Consider the following 22,619-nt stretch of genomic DNA (forward strand, 5'->3'; position numbering starts at 1 on the left):
ACACCCGTAACTATATCAAATTAAATCCGTTCTTATCAAAGCATTTGGAAAACTTTTTGTTATAAAACAATGTAAACCAATAATGAAACAACTGTTTATAAACGTGACGAAATTATTAAATTCTTCGCGGTTCCCGATTGCAAAGCTGAAATCTTTTATTATAAAAATATCAAGAAAATAAGCCTCAAAATTGCAATTTCCATAAAATCGAACAAATAATATTGCAGTTTTAGGCAAAATAGAAGATATCAGGTTCTACCGAGATTTGAACTCGGATCGCTGGATTCAAAGTCCAGAGTGCTAACCATTACACCATAGAACCGTTATGATCAAAATAATTCAGTTTTTAAACTAAATTTTTAAGCTACTTAATCCATTAAAACTATATATTCAACAGGTTCTAAGCAATAAAAATAAAGTTAAAACACTTGTGCAAACAATTATAATACCTAACCGCTTATCAAACAGTTCATAGCTTGCTACTTATTTGCATTCACCCTGAAAACCCCTTTACTCTTGTTTTCATCTAATAGATAAGATAATAAAGCTTGTGTTCGTCTAGACTTAAGAGTGGGAATCATGTGCATCTTAAAGATTATTTTATTACTCTACATAACCTTGGAATATGTTGTTTCAAAACTTCTAATTTGGAAGAAATAATCTTGATCCATAGATGCTTTTTAATTTCCACAAATTAGTGTATCGATCTTTTTTAACAAAAATAAAAACGTTTAAAAATTGATATTCATGAGTCATCATTTTACCATTGCTCCTGCTGAGATTGCCTTTATTACCTACTTCATTTTGACCGTTGATAATTTCGTGCAAAATTTTGCTGCATCCAGCAATCACCAGCATACCAAATGCAATCGCGTGCAGTAATTGGCCTCAGTTCGTGAAAATGCATTCACGTGAAAACGAAACCAACAAAATCTAAAAAAAAAAAGAAATCTGCAAAGCAAAACCACTGTGACAAATCAAGAAATTATCAGACAATCCTATCGTGAATGTCTCGCTTAACATGCGCTAATATGTAATTTATTTCAAAACAATTTTATTCAACTGACAACGAGCCACAACTGTAACGAGCGCGTAGATCGACAACGACGGAACAAACGGACGCGGACGGTGCAAGACGGCGAGGGTGACAACGCACGGTCACTTGCTTGCTAAGATCGCGTTTCCGTGAAAATCATTCATAAAATTTGCATATTTATCTGAGAAACCAAAATTGGATTATTAGCTATAGAGACACCTTTTTTTCACGCATAGTTGATGATCTTGCATAATTTTGATTTAATTGTTAATTAGGAATGACATCTCATATCATTATATTGTTGCTTGCCGCAGCACAAGTTAAAGTGTTAAAGAAATACTTTAACAACAATTTATGTTAATATTATGCAATCTTGTAGTTTGATAGTAATAGCATAATGAATGTTTGTTTTTTTGTTATGGTTTTGGTTTGAAAAGATGAATTTTTGCTCATTACCTTCCTTGCAAGAAGGAAAAATTTTAATTGAGGTCAAATGTCACAAAAACGAGGTTACACGAATTTGGACAAAACAGTAAATTTTATCATAAAATTTGTAATGCAAAAATTGTAAAGTGGTAATTATCTATAACAAATTTTAAAGCACTTTTTGTCTAGGAGCCACTGTTTTTCAGATATAACGATCCAAAAAGTTGAAGTTATGTAAGTTGTACCTTATCATCATAATCAGGCCTATTCCATGAAATACTCCCGGGGAAATGTGACATTTCAATTTTGTTGTCTAAATTAGCCGGATTGTGATGTTAACAAATAAGGGTTTTAAGAAGTTCAAAAGCTTCGTTCATTTCATTTCAAAATACTTGCCGGTTTATATTGATGTATAGTTAGTATTGTGGTTTCAAAAAAAACCCGCTAAAGGAGATGGGCCGTTTTTGGGCCATGAGCGTAAATTAATGAGGCTTCTCCAAAGGAAGCTGGAGGTTAGTTTATTCAGTCTATGAATTTTTTTTTTCAAATCGTAAGTCAGGGTCTTGAGATACAAGGCTCCAAAGTTCGTTCCGATAACCCTTACTTGTCGCTTTTATATGCAAATATCATGAGAACTACAAGTGGTATATTGGTGTTTTGATGTCAGATGAAAGGTTGTTAAATATTAGTTGAGGTACTAACGTTTTAAACAATATTGGCCTCCAGCTTCATTTTGATTGAGACTAGTCTCATAAATGTACGCTCATGGCCCAGGTCCCATATAATTTTGCCCCATCTCCTTTAGATATTACCTCCGTCAATCAATGTATCAAAAATAGCAACAAAATAATGAGCAAATGTTGATAAATTATATCCTCAAAATCTAATGGTACCCCAAAATCATATATTAAATTAATCAAATCATTTTCATGTTCTTCTGATGCTTTGCATAAAATATGATATTGCCTTAATTACTAACCGAAATACCGCACGCCTTGAAATTAAGTGCAACTCATTAATTATCTCCCTGAAAGCGAACACGAATTTATACAAAAAAAAAAAAAAAAACAATCTTCCTCCAACGAAACAAAATTGACACATAAGCACAAACTGTCAGAGAAACACATCTCTTTCCATCTCCCATTCCCTTAAAAACATAAAGAGGGGCATCAGAAGAAGTGACATGTTTGTAAAACATACCCAAACATTTGCTATCCCAGTGAAATGGGTCGATCGAGCAACCCGAACCGAAAAAAGCCAGAAGATTCATGGAACTGAGCTCAAATGGCGCTTTAGCGAACTGTAAATTCAATTTTGAAGGGCCACACTGGAGAGAGAATGCTTGTTCCAAGGAGGGTGGAAGAAGGAAGAATTGTCGGGACCATGACACCCTCTCTCTCATCCCTGGAACTCCTCCGACAGATCAAGCAAAATAGAGGCAATTAATAATCCGTGATGCACTATTTAACAGCTGGGGGAAGTGAGGTGGTCCCCTCTCACCATCGCCATTGCCATCATTTAATAGGATCTTAATAGTTCTATTAGTTCTACTTGAAGAGCCCAGCGATTTTGTCTCGTGAATTATATTTCTCCTTGTGAGGAGCTCTCTCTCTGTTATGCCGATGCCGCCACTTTGACTCGCAGAGAGCAATGATGAAGGAGGAAATCACTTCGCTGTGTTTGCCACTTAATTTATTGACTTTCCCGAGGATGAGATTTTTATTTATATGGATTTGCCGGTGCTCTACGACCTCGTCCCTAATGCATTCTCAAGTGCATGATGCTTGCCTTGCTCTAGAGAGCGCGCATCTGGGAGTTCGTCCGTCGTGGTGGTGGTGGAGTGGAGCGAGTTATATATGTTGCCGATGTTGCTACTGATGATGATACTCCACTTGAATGGTGGATTGGAAATTGGATAATGTAGATGATGACGTGATCATCATCATCAACAGAAGCGTTTAGTGTTGCCTGGTGCATATTATTAAGATGTTCCTTCTCGTTCATCCTGGATTGAAAAGAGAAAAGCAATAAATTTTGTGGTTAATGGAAGCGACACTTTTGGAATTGGCCTCGCGTTGCTATTTATCTCAACTCAAACTGTTTTTATTTTTTTGGGGAGGAAAAACAAAAAAAGCCGACCTTTCATTTCTTTTTTTTTTATTTTTGTGTGTTTTTTTTTTTTTTGTTCGGTATATTGAAACTAAAAGTTTTACACCGGAAGATGACATTTAATGGAAATTATACGTTGTGGTTTGGACACTTTTAACTTGTCTTGTCTATGACTATAAACTTGGATCTAAATATAGAAATCATATTTTTTGTTTGAAGAGGAGATACAAAAAATTCCCACCTAATAGAATATAGCGCTTTGAAATTTATGAAATCATTAAAAAATTGTGTTAAAGAAATGCGGCATGCCGCAAGATTTATGAGTGCTCATCCTTTGACAAAAAAAATCATAATGAAGAAAAAATGAAAAAAAAAAATATATGGTGGGGAGGAATTGTTTGAACTAAGAAATACAGAAGAGATTAGGTATTGAAACCTATTATGGACTTCCTAAATAAATAGCTCATAAACATCACAAGGCAAAAATTGATTATGAACTCTTAACGTGTGGAAGACACACTGCGCTGGGCTTAAAAAAATCAAAAAAAAAAATTGATAATTTATTTATAGCTTCTTTACCAAGAGATTTTAAGGTCTACCCAAAAAACTCGATACAGTAGTTATAGAAACTTGTTAACCAAGACTTTTCTAAGACAAAATTTCTCTTAACTTCTAAACAACTTTTTAGAAATTCTTAAACAAGTTTGAAACTATATAGACAATTTGTTTCTGATGCAAGCTCTATAAGCTTTATAAAAGTCATTACCTGCGAGATTTCCATTTACATAAGCTGTTGTGTTAGTTGGGAACTGATTCTGGTCCGGATATAAGACCAAAATTTGGGTAGATGCAGATCGGTCATTCAAGTTAAATGTTAGGATAGTAGTTTCCGTTGAATATTCTAATTATAAGGAAACTTCTAAATTCTAAGCATTCTTTTTAAAATTTGTTTATTTTTATATTCTAAAAAAATATTACTATAGTCAAAAAAACTTAAGAGAATAAGACGTATTTATAATAAAATAAATACTTGTTCTATATTAAATTGGTTGATTTCTGGTTTATATAATGGTCCTAGCTCGGGCGCCAATATGTAAGGCTTACCGGTCCGCAAAATTAAAGTGACGGAGGCTCCCTCTCCAAAAGTAAAACTTTCTTTTTCAAGTTATTTTTAAAATCATAAAAAAAAAATACACGATAGAAAACACGGTGGCTTACTCTTTTTGAAGGACAAAGGTGCTCCAATTTTCGTTTATTTTATATGGCTCCCGCAAGGGTGCCCTTGTTGTACGTCCTATTTTTTTTAATGACGAAGACGTTCCATCCTATTCAAATTAGTTTTACTTTCACAAAAGCGCCCTTTTTTTAACCCTACCATCTTTGACAAAAGTAAAAATTCGTGCCTCCCTTAAAAATTGCCCTGGGTACAGTTCAGAGCAAAAATGTTGGCATCAATCCAAAGATTGAAAATTAACCTTAACTATTAAGGTTTAAGGACCACACGCTTGTATGGGAAAAATAAAATTTTCAAATAAACGTTGGGCCACCCCCTAGTTTGGTTCCACATCCTATTGGTATCATTCTGTTTTCAGCCTTCTATCTTATATAGAAGAGGGTGCTGATCGATTTTGAAAAATTGTATTTTTATGGAAAAAAGTAAAAAAAAAAATATTTTTTGGTATTTAAAGTTATTGCTTGAAAGTTGTGTTTGTTGTACTCATTCTGAAAAAAGTTTCGAAATAATAATTTCTGGGGCCGCTGCCAAATTACACAACACAGACTTTTTATTTGCACATTTTGCTTATTATTTATTACCTATTATTAATTATAATGGCTCACTTTTTTTTCGAAAAAAAATATTTTATATGGTTTATAAAGACGAGTAAAACTTAAATAAAATATTTGTTTTAAAAAAAAAAGTTCAAAAAAAACTCAAGATTATCTACAAAACCTAAAAATTGAATTGTTACTAGCACCCTCTTGCGGTTAAGATAGCGAATTGAATTTTCACAACGTTATAGATAAGTGGACCAAATTTAGCGGGTGGCCCGACCGAAAAAAAAACATTTTTTGGACCACACTACTGCACAAACATAAATAAAAAAAAATTTAAGAAAAAAAAACAGAACCAACGGAATTTTTTTGCTGTTGTTTTAAAAAGTACAATTTTGATAGACAGTTAGCAGAACTTTGTAAACCAGAATTCTTAATTTTTTTTTTTTTTTAATTTTGATTTACTTTCCATGAAAACCCGGCAAGGTATAAAAACGATTTTCAACACTCAAACGCCTAGTAATATCTTTCATCTTGGATATTTGTTTAAACTCTTTTAGTTTTTGTTAATCATGTCGACTGGAACAGTTTTAATAAATTTTTCAAGTGTATGTAGGTACTTGTTGCAAATCCTCTCATTTCTTTCAATAAATACGTTATCACTTGAAAATTAAAAAATAAATCTTGATTATTTATTTCAATAACAAATAAAACCATAGTGGCAAATTTTTCTACCGTACAAAAATTTTTAACAATGGTTCACTAATATTCGAACCTTCTTCAATTTTAAATTCATTTTTATTTTTCATCATCTTAAAACTATCTTAAAGCTAGTCAAAAAGTCACAAAAACTAGCCTACTTATCAATTATATACAACTAACTGGCCCTTTACGGGCACTCTAAGTTTTACTTCATTTTTCTTAATACTAATGCCTTTCGGGTTTAAAACTAATTTAATCCTCAAAAATATATGTATCTACCTTAAATTATCAAACAATTTTTTTAGAGTGGTCGTATTAGTTCTCATTCCATTCCATCGAAATACTTTAAAATAATATGCCATATCACCAAATAACATGAACATACGAATTTTGGCTCGATTAACCACCTTCTCTTTCCCCCTCTTTCACTTGCACTTTAAAAAAAATTCAATAAATAAATTCAAAAAAATAGCACGTATACGCCACAGTGCATGTGGACAACGCAACGTGAAAATAATAGGTATGAATAATTACATCATTTTCAATTATTTCATTTGTCAAAACAGAAGACCAAGTGCTACCCGCTCATGCGTTTATTTGCTTTTTTTTTAAGCTTTACTTCAAGCTCATTAGGACCACTTTCACGAAATTCATTATTAATTTCTGAGTTTTTAGTCAAACGAAGTTGAAAGTTTAAACAGGTAAATGGGATTATTTGAAATATTGGAAAAGAAAATAACCCTAAGAATTCACCAACTGAAACAGTGTTGAGGAATCGTCGACCAACAAATAAACAAAGATAAAATCTTATTTTGTTTATTTAGTTATTTCTTTTAATTCAAAAACGAAATCGTTTCATCGAAAATTATTTAACAATTAAAAAAATATCTCAAGGTTCTACCGAGATTTGAACTCGGATCGCTGGATTCAAAGTCCAGAGTGCTAACCATTACACCATAGAACCGCTATGATCAGCTGTTGTCCAAATTATGTTTCATGTTGTGTGACATAAATTATGTCACACAACATGTCACAAAATATTATCAAGTTCTTTGAATTTAGAGGAATTTTTTTAATTTATGTTTGCGAGAAATATGTAAAGAAATTAAATTAAATAAACAAAGGAAAAAAATAATGAAAATTATTTTTATTTTTAAGCATAGTTAGGTGGGTAGGTTGTACCTACTAGGTACTGAACCATAGGTTAGGTACTGAATCTAAAGTTTTTTTAATAAGGTCCATAGAAAAAATAGTTAGGTAGAACAATTTTTTTTTGGAAACAACAACAAATTGGTGAAAATTATTTTTTTAACGAAAATTTTACCTCTAAATGATATGAAAATATTTAAAATATATAAATTTTATTGTAAATCGAATTGATTCGCATTGAAAATAAGATTTCAGAGTAAAATATAGATGTAAGCATTAAATAATTTTCCACAATATTTCCTTCAATTTTTTTTTTTACTTTCAATAACATTTTTTTAATCCACAATTTTTTCGATTTTTATTAAAATTTGTATTTAAATGGGAAAAATGCTCGAAGCACAAATGTATTTCTTTTTGAAGTGAAAACTTCTTTAGTATCGTTGTGATTTGAAACAAGATGAAACGAAAAAGCGGCACGAAAAATCAATTGATCATAACTGTTTTGTTTTATTTGATAGATGAATGAAATGTATACTGTATAGATATGTAGAAAATTAAATAAACTTTAATTGTGCGAAATTTCAATCAATTTTATATTCAAAATCCCGAGATAACGGTTTTCCTAAACACGTTATATCTTTTGGTCTAGAGCACATAAAAATGGTATTTAACTTTAATACGCATGCTGATAAATAGTACCATTCATTTGATATATCACACATAACATGGTATTCAATCTTATATTGAAAAACTTTAAAAATACCTCTAAAAAAATGTGGAGATCTGTTGCCGATGACCAACCAGTGTAATCTCCGTTTGAAATTTTGACATGGTTGGCTTTAAAAATCTCTTACTTTGTTTGTGGGCATCGTAGAAATATGATTGAAGCGTCATTTGAAAGGTAAAATACTAAGCTTCCAAATAATTTAAAATTTTATATATGTAGGTTGTCATTTAAAAAAATGGAAAGAAGAGAAAAAAGATTTTTTTTTGCTTTTTTGATGAAAACTGATTGGGTTCAAAAAATTCTAGCTCTTTTTGTAGATGTTGTATAGACATGGTCGGTATTAACATTTTGAGGTGAAACAATAAACTTTTTTTTTAATTTTAAAGGGTGGTGCTGTGAATGATTATTTTCATACCGTTTTGCTTTTCGTGTCTCACAGTTCACATCCACTTTTTTCAAAAAAAAAAAAAAATATAAAAAAAATTAATAAAAAATGATTTTAGCTAGAAAAACAGAAAAAAAAGAGAAAAAATATTTTGAAGGTTCTACCGAGATTTGAACTCGGATCGCTGGATTCAAAGTCCAGAGTGCTAACCATTACACCATAGAACCGATGTGATCAGCTGTTTTTCAATCAACATTTTGAAAAATACGTTGATTTTAAAGCTATGTATAAATTAAATAAAGAAATAAAAACAATAGTATACGTATGAGTTAAGACAGGCAGAAATTACAATCTAAAATAATCTTGCGTACAAAGTAAAATACGTGACCATGTCAATATGATCTTATTTAGATGTGATGTATAGTTTCTACAATTGTCCTTATTCATCAGTAATTTTTTCTTGTAAATCATTTAAGTAACAACCTATTAACTAGTTTATCTTATTAACAACAATTTCCCTATAAGGTTGTTATTCTTAATGACTACATTTCAATTTATGCTCAACAACAATTCTAAACAACTTAAACTAATTTACCTTTTAATGTCCTTATTTATTTTATATATCTTCATTACCATAAAACCCTTTTTAACATATAAAGATTTTCTTATACAAAGTAGAATTCCACTTTATGTGAATAATTTATTCTTTTTCTTTAAAAATAAAATAAAAAATTAAGAGAGAAACTTTTTTTTCTATCTAATAAGGCAATATGATCATTACGCATTCAGCATGCAATCTGGAAAGTTTTCTGCAGGCAATTTTTTGTTGTTGTTTTGGTCTACCTCTGCAAAGATATGTGTCGTCACTTCAGAAATCAAACCAACTTCATTTTGCACTGGCATGTGACAGAAGTGTCAATAGTCGTGACATCGTGCTAACGTGTACTAATGTACACCATTTATATATATTTAATTTTCCCAACTACTTAGCTTTAATATAATGCACACACAACACATCGCCACTTCGTCAAAGAATTAATTCCAATAAAATCCTACAGTCTGACTCGCTTTTGGCTATAAGAGATATTTGTACGTACGCGTATCTAGTCTAGCTAAAGGTATAAGATAGATAGAGTAACGCGTTATTCATACCAAACCTCACATAAAGCTAATAGTGTGTCACTGAACAGATCCCTAAGGACCGATATAATACCCCCATCAGCTATAAACCACCATTATACTATACACACCATCCAACCACACACTGTTTCAGGTGGAATAAAGGCGGACAGAGCGAGTCACACTCATACACCTTTGAAGGTATTCTCTAGCTAGATATCAGTATCGGTCCAAAAAAGCCAGCGACACAACTCCAACTTTGGCACATTGGCTGGTTGTTGCAGAGAAAAAAGCGCCAACAACTTCGACTAAATGTTTAACAATATACCTACACACATGTTGCACTCATATACGCTCTCTATACCTTCCTCTAGCTAGGCTCTATTATTGTGGGCAGCTTTTTCAACCAGCCTACACGCCATATTACAAAAAAAAAAATCGCACAACACGAAGAGGGAAAAAAATCAGCAAAAAAAGAAAAAAAAACAATATCGAACCCAAGAGAGACTCCTGTGGCTTCTCAGCTATAAACTGGTGCTGGGGCAATTTACTCGGAATCTGGTTAATGCCAGGCACCCGTCTCCATTTACAAATAGCGAAATGACTAATTAATGGCGCGCAAAACACATATCAAGATGAACATTTGTTGTTGTTGTTGTTAGCTACTCGAACTTGCAGATGTCGTGGCAGCACTCGTCATTGGTGCCATTTTGGTCATCCACCAGTCGTAACATCGCTGTATATTGACTCGGAGCATGAGTGATATAGCATAAGCACCCAGAAAGTCACTCAACTGGTTCAAACCAGCAGAGACACTAGAGCCTGGGAGCAGGTCTCTTGATATCATTACGCGAAGATGTGGTGATGCCAATTTTTGTGTGATTGTCTTCGTGCAATACAAATGGCAATGGTAGGAGCACAGTGGGGCAAAAGAATAAAAAGTTGCAAACTGATTTTGACCTGATTTAGTTTTATCTGAGAATTGCTATATTTTGGAGATTTTTGAGATTTTTTAGCAAGGTCTTCACTTTTCAGTGCAGGCTTCCTTGAATTTGCACAGGTTTCCAGGCTTCTCTCGAGACCGCGAAACAAGAGCTAGTCTTTAATCTTTTTTTTTTTTAAATTTCTGTTAAACTCTTCCATACAATTTGCCCCACTGTACAACAATGTATAAGAATACAATTTAGGAGTAAAAACCCAGTAAAAAGCTTCTGATAAGTCTCAAGACCGTAAAACCATAGATAGTCTCTAATTTTTTCGTTAAAATTTTTGTTAAACTCTTCCATACAATTTGCGCCACTATACGACATAGTTCACCAATACACTTTTGTTGTAAAAACCCAGTTAAAAGTTTCTGATGAGTCTCAAGACCGTCAAACCACAGCAAGTCTCTTATCTTATCTTTTTTTTAATTTTTGTAAAATACAATTTGCCCCACTGTACCTAAAAGTATACTAATACACTTTTACTCCTAAGACCCAGTTAAAAGCTTCTTCTAGATCTCAAAACCCTGATACCAGCGTCAAACCTCTCCATTTTTTTTTTTTTAATTTTTGCTAAACTCTTCTATTCAAACTGCCCCGGTGTACAACAAAGCTTATTCGAATACACTTTTGATGTAAAAACCCAGTTAAAAGCTTCTGGTAAGTTTCAAGACCGTACAACCAGAGCAAATCTTTAATTTCTTTTCTTAATTTTTGTTAACCTCTTCTATACAATTAGCCCCACTGTACGACATAGCATACGAATAAAATTTTTAGTGTTAAAATCCATTTAAAAGCTTCTGATAAGTCTCCAGACCGTTTAATCAGAGCAAGGCTCTAATCATTAATTTAAATTTTGCTTAACGCTTCCATACAATTTGCCCCACTGTACGATAATGTATAAGAATACACGTGAAATATCCGAGTTAAAAGCTTCTGATAAGTCTCAAGACCAGATCAAGTCACTAACCTTTTGTTTAAATTTTTGTTAACCTCTTCTATACAATTTGCCCTAATGTACGACAAAGTATACGAATACACTTTTGGTGTAAAAACCCCAGTTAAAAACTTCTCAAGACCGTGATACCAGATCAAATCTCTAATCTTTTTTTTAATTTTTGCTAAACTCTTCCATACAATTTGTCCCACTGTACGACAAAATCTAGGTATACGAACGCAATCATGATTTGGTAAATTGTGTGGTGGCACTTTTAGCAAATCTAAACTGCAGTAATAGCCATTTAACTGTTTGGGCCGTTTCCTTTTTAATGAAAACATCTATTTGCAGGAAGCCGCCACCGCGCCGCGGTCGCTCCGCCAATATACTGATTCGGTGCTGTGCGGGACGATGACGATTCTTCGTGGCCTGGATGGTATCTCTGCACAGCATCGCCATTCAGTGGGCACAGTTGGTGTTATAGATCACCTCGATAGATGCCCCTTGGAGGTTGCTCACGCTGGCTGAGAGTTGCCTCAGGCCTGGTGACTGCAGCAAAACACATATTCGCTCCTGCTGATACGACTTGCTCTTCTGTACGCAATGTTGGAAAACTGCATGTCATGCGTGCTAAGAGGTAATCTCATAGGTTTTTATGTGTTTCTTTGCTCTAAGCTATCTTTTCTCAGGTGCACCAGACCAGACTATGGGCTATAAAGACAAGAAGACACAAGAAAGAAGGAATCAAATCCGTACAAAATCGAAGATTCGAAAACGAAAAGGAAGCAAGTGCATGCCACGTATTTGGAGTTAATTGGATTTTACTTGTCTATCAATTGATGCAGGATTGGAAATTATTCTCGATTGGTATCTTATCATTAGGCGATAGATGGATACGTGGAAAACGTATCTTCACTAAACTATACACTGAAAGACAGAGATAGAAGAGAAGAGATGCCATTCGGATGTAAGAATCAGTAAAAACCGAATGAAGAATGAAGCAAATTGCTTGTGCACGACAATGACGTGACATTGATGAGGACCAATATTACATCCAGAGTATAGAGCGGATATATTTTATAGGTACGCGGTATAAAGGCTTACGGCCTGGTATTTCTGTTTGATAGGATTTTTCAATCCAAAAAGGAACGCGATTTCAAGAAAATATGTGTAGAGTTGTAGTCATCGTGAAGTTATCCGCGTACAATATGCGAAGTGATGATTTAAATTTATTGAGTGCCAGATTGGGAAATAATTGCGACAACCCAATTGGGTATGGACAATTTATTGGGCAATTAAAAGTCCATTCTATCTTATGTTTTGTAGAGTAAATTGTATAACTACTCAGTGGAATTGAGTTCTTTTCGAATTAAGAAAAGGACTTGCAGTATTGATTTAAAGGACTAAAAAGAGACAAATTGAATCACGAATTGGAAGAAATGGGATACATTAAAAATAATCGATTTCTAGAACTTCAAAGTACAGAGTTGTTATGGATAAGAAATTTGATGAAGACTAGAATTAAGCCGTTCTTATAAAAGTTCAGGATATTACCATACAAACTTTTGATCTTAATAACACATTTTGTAGAGTTTCCAAAGAAAAAAACAGTTAAAGAAGATGCATAGTCCTGTCAACTTTTCCACCAGCATTTATCCTACTTTTGTCGAAATAATTACGTCTAATGAAGGTTATTAAAATCGCCTTGGGACTAAAATAGATATAACTTTCAAAATATGAGTGCCTTTTACAATGCAATAAAATATTTTTTAACTAAAAGAAGTCACCCTTTTCGATGAGCCAAATTTCTGTTATCACTTTTCGACTCATTGAACTGGTGATTCCCCTTCAATTCCGATTACAAGTAGTAGCATCATTTTGCTATTTGTGACAACTTAATACGGTGTTAAGTGATTTACTACCCGATTAGCCGTCTCAATTCTCAAGGGTTTGGGGGTTGATAAGAATTATGTTTTGTAAATTTTTATTTTATATAGCAACCAGATGACGATGTTTATTCATTTCTAACATAACAATATTTGTAATTCTTAATCAATAGCTCTCTCGAACGATACATTGTGAACGAATTACACAACTACTGTTTATTCTTTTTATGTTTTTTTTTTCACTTTTCTCGTAGATAAGGTTTTTTTAATTCTGTTTTATATCTATGCAAACATCAGCATACCTAATAACTTTTAATTGATTAGGCTTTTTTATGATTTACTCATTATTTTTGTAAGTTTACTATTTTTGTTACTATTTTTAAATTGAATTTGGATAACTTTTTCTTCTTCATACAAAAAAAAAAACAATACAAAAATAAATTTATTCAGAAAGCTTTTATTTACCTTGAATAAATTAATTATAATCAAAATTAATAGATATTAACACAGTGCACAGGTATTTTATAGAGAGCACGTGATCATAACGGTTCTATGGTGTAATGGTTAGCACTCTGGACTTTGAATCCAGCGATCCGAGTTCAAATCTCGGTAGAACCTGATATCTTTTTTTGAATTTTTTTTTTTTGAAAGATTTAAATTATTAATTAAATGACTTTTGTTTAAAAAAAAAAAACAGTTTTTGAGTTTTATTAAAAGAAAAAGTCAACCGTTATCACCAAAAATAAAAAATATTGCCAATTGCCATTCTCTTTATATCTTAAATGTTTATTTTGCATGTGGAATGTGGCACGTGGCATTTAGCATGCAGCATGTGACACTTAAAATGCTGCATGTTGCAGTTAAATGTGGCAAGGGGTATATGGTACGGGGAATGTTTGCAAGTGTGGTTTGTGTTATGTGGTTCTTTTCATTCGGCAATAGGTCATAATAGATTTGTTTTCTAATCCAGAAATGATTTTTTGAAAATTGTTCCTAATTTAGGGACATTTTTTTCACTCGGAGTTGAACATAACTTGAGGATTTTTATCCTCAACTTCCGAATTCGGTTTTATTCACTCCAAGTTGACGTTTTAAGCTTTCGATTTTAAACTGGAAAGTTGATCAACCTTCAGTTTTCAACTTCCCTAAAAAGTAGAAGATTGCAGACCAAACTTGAGAGTTTGCTTCTGCTTTTTTTGATTAAAATTTTTGTGTGTAGTACCTACTATACATAAGAGCCAACTTTTAAAATAACAAAAATATTTTTTGTACCGTTATTAACGGTACCTGTCATAGAACGGTTTTTTTTTTGTTTCTAAATATCTCGTACAAAACTAACCCGATTCCAACGAAAATTTTTATGCAAAAGCCTTTAGGTAAAGGTAATTTTAGAAAATTTTCCAAAAATGCATGTTTGGATTTTTAAAAAATATTTCAAAATTTTTTTTTGAAAAATCAATTTTTTGAAAACGGGTTGCTGAAAAATTTTGAAATTTTGTTTTTATGTGTAAATTAGTTATTTCTTAAAAATGGCATACCAATTTTTTTTTTGAAAATTGTTAGAAATTTTGTATATACATACCTACATATAAAAAATTATTTTTTAAAAAAATGGCTCTAACGATTTTCGAAATTTTTTTCTAAAAATACTTTTTTATACAAGTAATAAAATGTCATACTTGGTTTTTTGTTAGACATCAATTAAAATGGTCTTTAGTCAATTAGTTTTTTCACTAGGTATTATAAAATTCCATAAAAATATCAAATTTTAAATTTTCCCTAATTTTGTTGAATAAAAAGCTTTAACATTAGAGTAACTTTTAGCATAAGAGCAAGTACGTGCGACCCCAGTCGTGCATTTTATTTCTATTGATTTTTTTTTTTCAAAAGTTTGTTTTTTTTTTTAAATCGTGAAAAATTAAAAAAAATATTCTTCAATATTTCGGTACCATTATTATGTTTCTGGAAGTCAGCTATGATCTTTTTCTACAAGTGAAGATGTTGGAAACTAGGAGCCTTTGTTTTTTGTGAGAAGCCAAAACGAAATTCTGTGATGAAAGAACAATGCAAATGTGATAAGTTTGTGCTTTTGACTATGTAGAAAACTAATCTTTCAAAAAATATGAGAATTGCTATTTATAAATTTTTGTATGTGTTTTGTTGAAAAAATAAAAAAAAAGTACATACGTGAAAAAATGTATTTTTTTCTGGTGTACCTACTTCTCTTTTTTTCTATTGTGGTATAGGTACATAGAACATAAATATTTTTAATAATGCAATTATTCGCTGAAATTTTTTCCAAAGTTCAATAACATATCGAATTCACTTCAAAAGAAGCTAAGAATATAAACATTTTTGAGAAAGTCAAAAACAAAAAATAATCCAGTCAAATAAGGGTTTAACCTCGGAATGAATGTTAGTAGAAATTTTTTTTACTCAATATCTTTCTTTTGCCATTCTATAACATATCTCAAAAGTCTAGAAAAATCTCATGTCCGCTTGTCGCGATTTCAAGGTCAAATCGCGAAATGAAGATTTTCAAAATTAGCAAAAATAGGCTATGGTATTATATACACATATGATACATGATTTCAAAGTATTTTTTAATGCTGATTCCAAAAAATCTAAAATCAAGACAATTTGACGTCTCTGGAAAAAGTTATACCTGTTTTTCATCTGTCAACTCATATTATTATAACAGTTGCAAACTTACTGCCGAAAAACCCTTAAAAGTTATGGTAGATGAACCAAATTTTGCATGAAGATTTTAGAATCCATCATTATTAAAAATCAAAACAATCCCTTACAAAAAATATATATACCTACGAAATAATGGTATTTTTTGATGGAGGGGCAAATTTTAGGATATGCACTAAAGAAGATTCTTGTTCATCTTAGGAATAAGTGCTAATAGGCTAATTTTTTCATTTTAATCTTTGTTTGGATATTCTTTAACTACCCTCAAAAATCTAAAAAAATCTCATGTCCGCAAGTCCTAATTTTCTTGGATTGAAAATAAGGTGCAGATTTTAAAAAATTAATAAGAAAAGTTTAAATTTTTATATGTATACCAACATAAGCGACATGATTTAAAGGTATTTTTTAACACTTATTCCAACAAAACTAATTTTCTTGGATTGAAAATAAGGTGCAGATTTTAAAAAATTAATAAGAAAAGTTTAAATTTTTATATGTATACCAACATAAGCGACATGATTTAAAGGTATTTTTTAACACTTATTCCAACAAAACTCACAAACAAGTCAACCTGACCATCCCTGAAAAGTAATGCATCTTATTCATGTTGATCTGACACAAATATCTGAAGTGTAGTTTTTCAATTTTTTAAAATCTGCACCTTATTTTCAATCCAAGAAAATTAGGACTTGCGGACATGAGATTTTTTTAGATTTTTGAGGGTAGTTAAAGAATATCCAAACAAAGATTAAAATGAAAAGAATAGCCTATTAGCACTTATTCCTAAGATGAACAAGAATCTTCTTTAGAGCATATCCTAAAATTTGCCCCTCCATCAAAAAATACCATTATTTCGTAGGTATATATATTTTTTGTAAGGGATTGTTTTGATTTTTAATAATGATGGATTCTAAAATCTTCATGCAAAATTTGGTTCATCTACCATAACTTTTAAGGGTTTTTCGGCAGTAAGTTTGCAACTGTTATAATAATATGAGTTGACAGATGAAAAACAGGTATAACTTTTTCCAGAGACGTCAAATTGTCTTGATTTTAGATTTTTTGGAATCAGCATTAAAAAATACTTTGAAATCATGTATCATATGTGTATATAATACCATAGCCTATTTTTGCTAATTTTGAAAATCTCCATTTCGCGATTTGACCTTGAAATCGCGACAAGCGAACATGAGATTTTTCTAGACTTTTGAGATATGTTATAGAATGGCAAAAGGAAGATATTGAGCAAAAAAAATTTCTACTAATATTCATTCCGAGATTTACCCCTTTTTTCTCCTTATTTGACTGTATTAAAAACAACGTTCTTGTTTCATTATTAAATCAGCGATACACTTTTTTTATTATGGGGTCACTGTGGTGTATGTGCAACTTTTTGAAGCTTGATTCGATAGGTTTCTTCAGGCTGTAATAATAATTTTCAATTATGTTTTTAAAAATTCCTTTTTGTACAATAAATCACATGGTATGGTATACTTCGTTTCGTGGTCAAAATCATTAAAAAAGGTGCGTAAGAAATAATATAAACAAATTGTATCTTTTTTTAAAAAATTCCTTAAAAAAAAAAAAAATTTTTACTAAGTATACATGTCTTAAATTTTCTGTGATAAAATGCTTTAATATTAAAGCTACTTTTACCATGAATCAGTGTTTCAGTAATTGTTCTCGATTTCTTTTCCCATTTTTTACAGAGAAATAGTAATTTTGAATAAGACTTATGAAAATCTTTATAAAATGGTAAACTCTTAATCTTAATTTACATAGTTGTATTTACTTTATGTACACGCATTAAAAGTTAGGTATTCTTCTTTATCACCATTTTATTAATGTTTCAAAATGACCGTTTAAATACAAATTTTTGAAATGCCTCGAATATTCGGCCACTATTCAGTATTCGGCATTACTTTCCAATAAGAAAATATTCATCTTCTACGCTTTTGAATTTTTATGTTCTTTAAAAACAATTTGAACCTTTAACAACTTTTTCCCTTTTAATCATCTTTTCTTCTGAAAATCCAAATCAGTTCTTTTTTTCAACTTTCCCTCAATCCATAAATTCAATATAAACCATAAAAGCACGTCAAACGTGTGTGTTTAAAAAAAAATCTCACTTTGCGCGAATTTCTCTCCCAATAGACATCGTATTAAAGCCATTTCCTGTTGTCTCTTTGGTATTATTTAAGCATTTTAACTTTGCTAACCCCACATTCCAAAAGCCTCCTTTAAGAAAATTTACTTTCAGTACAGTCCAATGTCACAATAAAATTAAGTCCGATGTAACAATTCATGAAATACTGAAAATTACAACTTTATCATATGACACGACTTTCCTTCACATTCCATTATGAACAAATGCCAACTTTTTAGTAAGCCATTTGCATAGTACGTAGAAGAAGGATTCAACCACTTTTCAAAACAACCCACAACCCTAAATCTGGTAGCTTCTATCACTACAGGCATTAGGGAAGGTTAGGTTAGGTTAGGTAGAAATGGCTGTCAGGAAAACAACTGACACACTTAGACCATTTATTGGTCCGTTGTGATACCATGATTTTGTGAGGAAATTCCTCACTAATTAAACCAGTTGGAGCTTTTAATAAAGCGGTGAAGGTTGAAGATGTCAGTATTGATTAGCTCACTGGTATCTTCTAAGAAATATTTTTCCAGGTATTTTTTACGTCTACTGGAAAGGGCAGGACATGAGCAGAGAAGATGTTGGATTGTTTCTTCTTCTTCCTCATCAAGGCAACTTCTACAGAAGTCGTTAGAGATTACGCCAAGTCTTATGGCGTGTCTACCTATGAGACAGTGTCCTGTTAAGACACCTATTACAGAGCTGATATGCAATCTGCTTAGAGACAACAAATTTTTTGAACGTTTTGGATCTAGCCTAGGCCAGATCTGCTTGGTCGTTTGGCAAGTTATAATGTTTGACCATCGTATGTTTGTTGCCTCTATAGCTTCTTGCTTCAGCATGAGTTTGCACGTTGCGATTGGTATACCAATATTTGCCTTATTGGGTAAAATTGGTATTAGAGTTCCATTTCTGGCGAGTTCGTCTGCTTCACAGTTTCCCAGAATATCTCTGTGACCCGGCACCCAGAAAAGGTGAATGTTAAACTGTTCTGACATCTCCATGAGAGATGATCGACAGTCGCGGGCAGTAACGGAGTTTGTGGAAACCGAAGCTAACGATTTAAGGGCGGCCTGGCTATCAGAGAAGATGCGGATATCCGATGTAGATATCACGTTTTCTTTGAGCCAAGTCAGTACTTCTTTAATCGCCATTAGGCATTAGGGAATCATCTGAGAATTTTTGGAAAGGATTTGAATTTGATATTTCATATAAAGAGGCGCATTAAGACGAACATAAAACTATATTTTTTTTGTCTCAAAAACGTGTGGTTTGGCCGCCATTTTAAAAAATGCGTTTTTGTGATTTTCTCGGCTCCTGTTTATCGTAGAATGGATTTTTTTGTCTTGTTTTGTAGAATAACATATTCTTAAATTTTTTTATTAAAAATTTTTTTTTTGTAAAGTTTCTCTATAAAAAGTTATTGACGAAAACATGTAAAATTTTCGGTGATGATCGCGATTTTTACCCTTTTCTTCAGTTTAGGTTCATCTAAGGGAAATAGTTCTCATAATAACATTGAAACAACTCTAAATTTCCTACATTTTGGTACATTAAGTTTTCTTGTATGTCCAAAACTATTTCAGTTATAACCTGACGAAATCAATATTTTGGTTGGCTACAATTAAATTCTGTTGAAAAAAAATTAAACTTTTTTTTTCCAGAAGAACCAAAATATACTTTTCTGAATGTTTTTGGGGTGCTGATTTTGAGTCCGAAGTCAGAAAAAATGTATTGGCCTTGGTTTTTGAAATATTACCGTTATAAAACGCAAAAAAACGTTATTTTTATAGTTTTTGAGGTTGAGCTATAATGTGTAGCAATTTATTTCAGAACTATTTGTAATTATGTCTCTAAAAACTGCTTTTTTTCTTCCAAAAACTATTTAAATCTTTCCGATATCTCTTTTATTGACTGAGATATCTTAAGTTTAAGCTTACTTATGAGATAAATTTGAGTTAGTCTTTGGCTTTTATAACGGTAATATTTCAAAAACTAAGGCCAATAAATTTTTTCTTCACACTTCGGATTCAAAATCAGCACCCTAAAAACATTCAGAAAAGTATATTTTGGTTCTTCTGCAAAAAAAAAATGTAATTTTTTTTCACCAGAATTTCATTGTAGCCAACCAAAATATTGATTTCGTCAGGTTATAACTGAAATAGTTTTGGACGTACAAGAAAACTTAATATACCAAAATGTAGGAAATTTAGAGTTGTATCAATGTTATTATGAGAACTATTTCCCTTAGATGAACCTAAAATGAATAGAAGTGTAAAAACCACGATCATCACCGAAAATTTTACATGTTTTCGTCAATAACTTTTAATACAGAAACTTTACAAAAAAAATTATTTAATAAAAAAATTTAAGAATACGTTCTTCTACAAAACGAGACAAAAAAATCAATTCTACGATAAACAGAAGCCGAGAAAATCGCAAAAACGCATTTTTCAAAATGGCGGCCAAATCACACGTTTTTGAGACAAAAAAAATATATTTTTAAGTTCCTCTTAATGCGCCTCTTTATATGAAATATCAAATTCAAATCCTTTCCAAAAATTCTCAGATGACCCATTTTCAGCTCCCTATTTCCTGTAGTATATGGGAAATGGGCGATTCACTACCCCACAAATACAAGCGCATTCAATTTTCAAATCCACTTACAAAATTATAACAACTGAATAATTGCCTAATTTACCACACTGAAATTTGACCACAGGATGTCGTAAGGTTCTATGGTGTAATGGTTAGCACTCTGGACTCTGAATCCAGCGATCCGAGTTCAAATCTCGGTAGAACCTAAAAAGTTTTTTTTTTAATTTTTTTTTTGTCTAAAAGGAAAACTTGATGTGATGATTATCTCGAAAAGCTCAATAATTACCAATATGTTCTTGTTTTCTTTGTTTTAAAAGTAAACAGATGATAGAAAATTGGTTCGTTTTTACTTGGACTTGAGACCAGGAACAAGTAGAAAAAGTAACTACACAGTGCAGATTATAAAACTTCTTTATTTGATCTAAACTTCAAACATTATAAAATTAAAAATATTTAAATTTCAAAAAAAAAAAAAATTGTTTAAAAATTAAATTTATCACAAAAAAAAAAATCGTTAAAAATGAGCAAATTTGAATGTCAATGCTTGTGCGACAACGAGGAATGTGCCCGTTTTCATAATCCACCCAAACCACCATGCAATTGCATTCGTCAACTTAGCAAATCAACTAAATTCATCGAAAGAATACTCGATTGTTCTGAAACCATTGTCCGAGTTTTATCAATTTGTGGAATTCATGAATGCAAAGCCAAGGCTGCAGGTGATGTTATAATCTTCGGTTTTCTTCATTATCAAATAGTTGCCGATCCTGTTTGTGATGTCCTACGAAAAAAATTACGAAAAGAAGATTTATTCTACGACTTGGGTAGAAAATGTCGAATGAATCGAACTGAAGCACATCTGGCTTATTCAATTATAAAGAAGGCTTTCAAAGCCTTTTATTACAAACAAACTGCTGATAATTACAATCCAGATTTTGTAGACCAAGATCAATGGATGCGTGCTGCTGAAAAGACTGCAGAAGTATATGCTTGTTCGGAAGGTTTAAGAGAAGTTGAACGAAAGAAATTAGAAAATAGAATCAAGACAGCTTATTGTAGCTTCATTAAACGTATTGAAGAAGGTCTTAAGAAAGACAAAAAGTTCAATTGTACTTGTTGCTTTTGTAAGGAATGCAAAACTTTGGATGGAAAAAGCTTTAAATTATATGCAAATGTTTTACCAAAAGAAGATGAAAAAGTCTACAGATTTAAACAGCGACTTATTGAGGAAGGTCAGAAAGTAACTCTGGAAGAACCTGATCCTTGTGGACACAAAGTTTTAGAGTGGCAAGATAAGATGAAAGCTCAAACTGTAAAAATTGAATCTCTGGCGCATGAGGATACACCCTGTTGCGGAGACAATAATCAGGAAAAACACGTTGAACAATGTCAAGTTGCTGAAGGAGAATCATGTCTTTAGAGAAAATTATAAAAAAAAATTGGAGCTTAAGTCCCAACTTTATTTGGAAGGCAATAAATTCTTTTAATAAAGAAAAAGTTCTTTTATTTTAAAGGGAAATAACCTCCACAACCTTTTGCAATGCATTACCTAAAATTTTTAGCACATTAATCAGGTAAAACCCATTTAACAATGATGTCTTTAGAGAAAATTATAAAAAAAAAATTGGAGCTTAAGTCCCAACTTTATTTGGAAGGCAATAAATTCTTTTAATAAAGAAAAAGTTCTTTTTTTTATAGGGAAATAACCTCCACCACCTTTTGCACTGCATTACCCTACATTTTTTAACACTGAAAAGGCACAAAAAGTCAACAATTTCACTGAAATTTTAACACAAACCTAATCGTATTTTCAAAATGTCTTCCTTAATCCATTTGTTATAAAAAAAACTCGACAAGTTTCCTCTATTTTAACCCACAGTTCTACAGAAAGCGTGACCGTCACTCAATTCAAAGAGATTCCTATTTCTTTAAACATATCA

The 22,619-nt window shown here is 31.7% G+C and overlaps 1 protein-coding gene and 5 non-coding genes across 6 annotated transcripts; 3 read left to right on the forward strand and 3 right to left on the reverse strand.

Annotated features, from left to right (window-relative positions):
• Window positions 1-250: 250 nt before the first annotated feature.
• Trnaq-uug (transfer RNA glutamine (anticodon UUG)) lies at window positions 251-322 on the reverse strand. Its single transcript has one exon. It is a non-coding gene; the product is annotated as a tRNA-Gln (tRNA).
• Window positions 323-6,938: 6,616 nt separating this feature from the next.
• Trnaq-uug (transfer RNA glutamine (anticodon UUG)) lies at window positions 6,939-7,010 on the reverse strand. The gene has a single exon. It is a non-coding gene; the product is annotated as a tRNA-Gln (tRNA).
• Window positions 7,011-8,462: 1,452 nt separating this feature from the next.
• Trnaq-uug (transfer RNA glutamine (anticodon UUG)) lies at window positions 8,463-8,534 on the reverse strand. Its single transcript has one exon. It is a non-coding gene; the product is annotated as a tRNA-Gln (tRNA).
• A 5,244-nt stretch (window positions 8,535-13,778) lies between these two features.
• On the forward strand, window positions 13,779-13,850 carry Trnaq-uug (transfer RNA glutamine (anticodon UUG)). Its single transcript has one exon. It is a non-coding gene; the product is annotated as a tRNA-Gln (tRNA).
• A 6,963-nt stretch (window positions 13,851-20,813) lies between these two features.
• Window positions 20,814-20,885, forward strand: Trnaq-cug (transfer RNA glutamine (anticodon CUG)). Its single transcript has one exon. It is a non-coding gene; the product is annotated as a tRNA-Gln (tRNA).
• A 210-nt stretch (window positions 20,886-21,095) lies between these two features.
• Window positions 21,096-22,176, forward strand: LOC129916209 (uncharacterized). The gene has a single exon (XM_055996041.1). It carries the CDS (start codon window positions 21,200-21,202, stop codon window positions 22,097-22,099), a length of 900 nt encoding a protein of 299 aa, XP_055852016.1. The 5' UTR covers window positions 21,096-21,199; the 3' UTR covers window positions 22,100-22,176.
• The last annotated feature ends 443 nt before the right edge of the window (window positions 22,177-22,619 follow it).

This window comes from Episyrphus balteatus, chromosome 3 (assembly GCF_945859705.1).
Source record: "Episyrphus balteatus chromosome 3, idEpiBalt1.1, whole genome shotgun sequence".
Classification (NCBI taxonomy): domain Eukaryota; kingdom Metazoa; phylum Arthropoda; class Insecta; order Diptera; family Syrphidae; genus Episyrphus; species Episyrphus balteatus.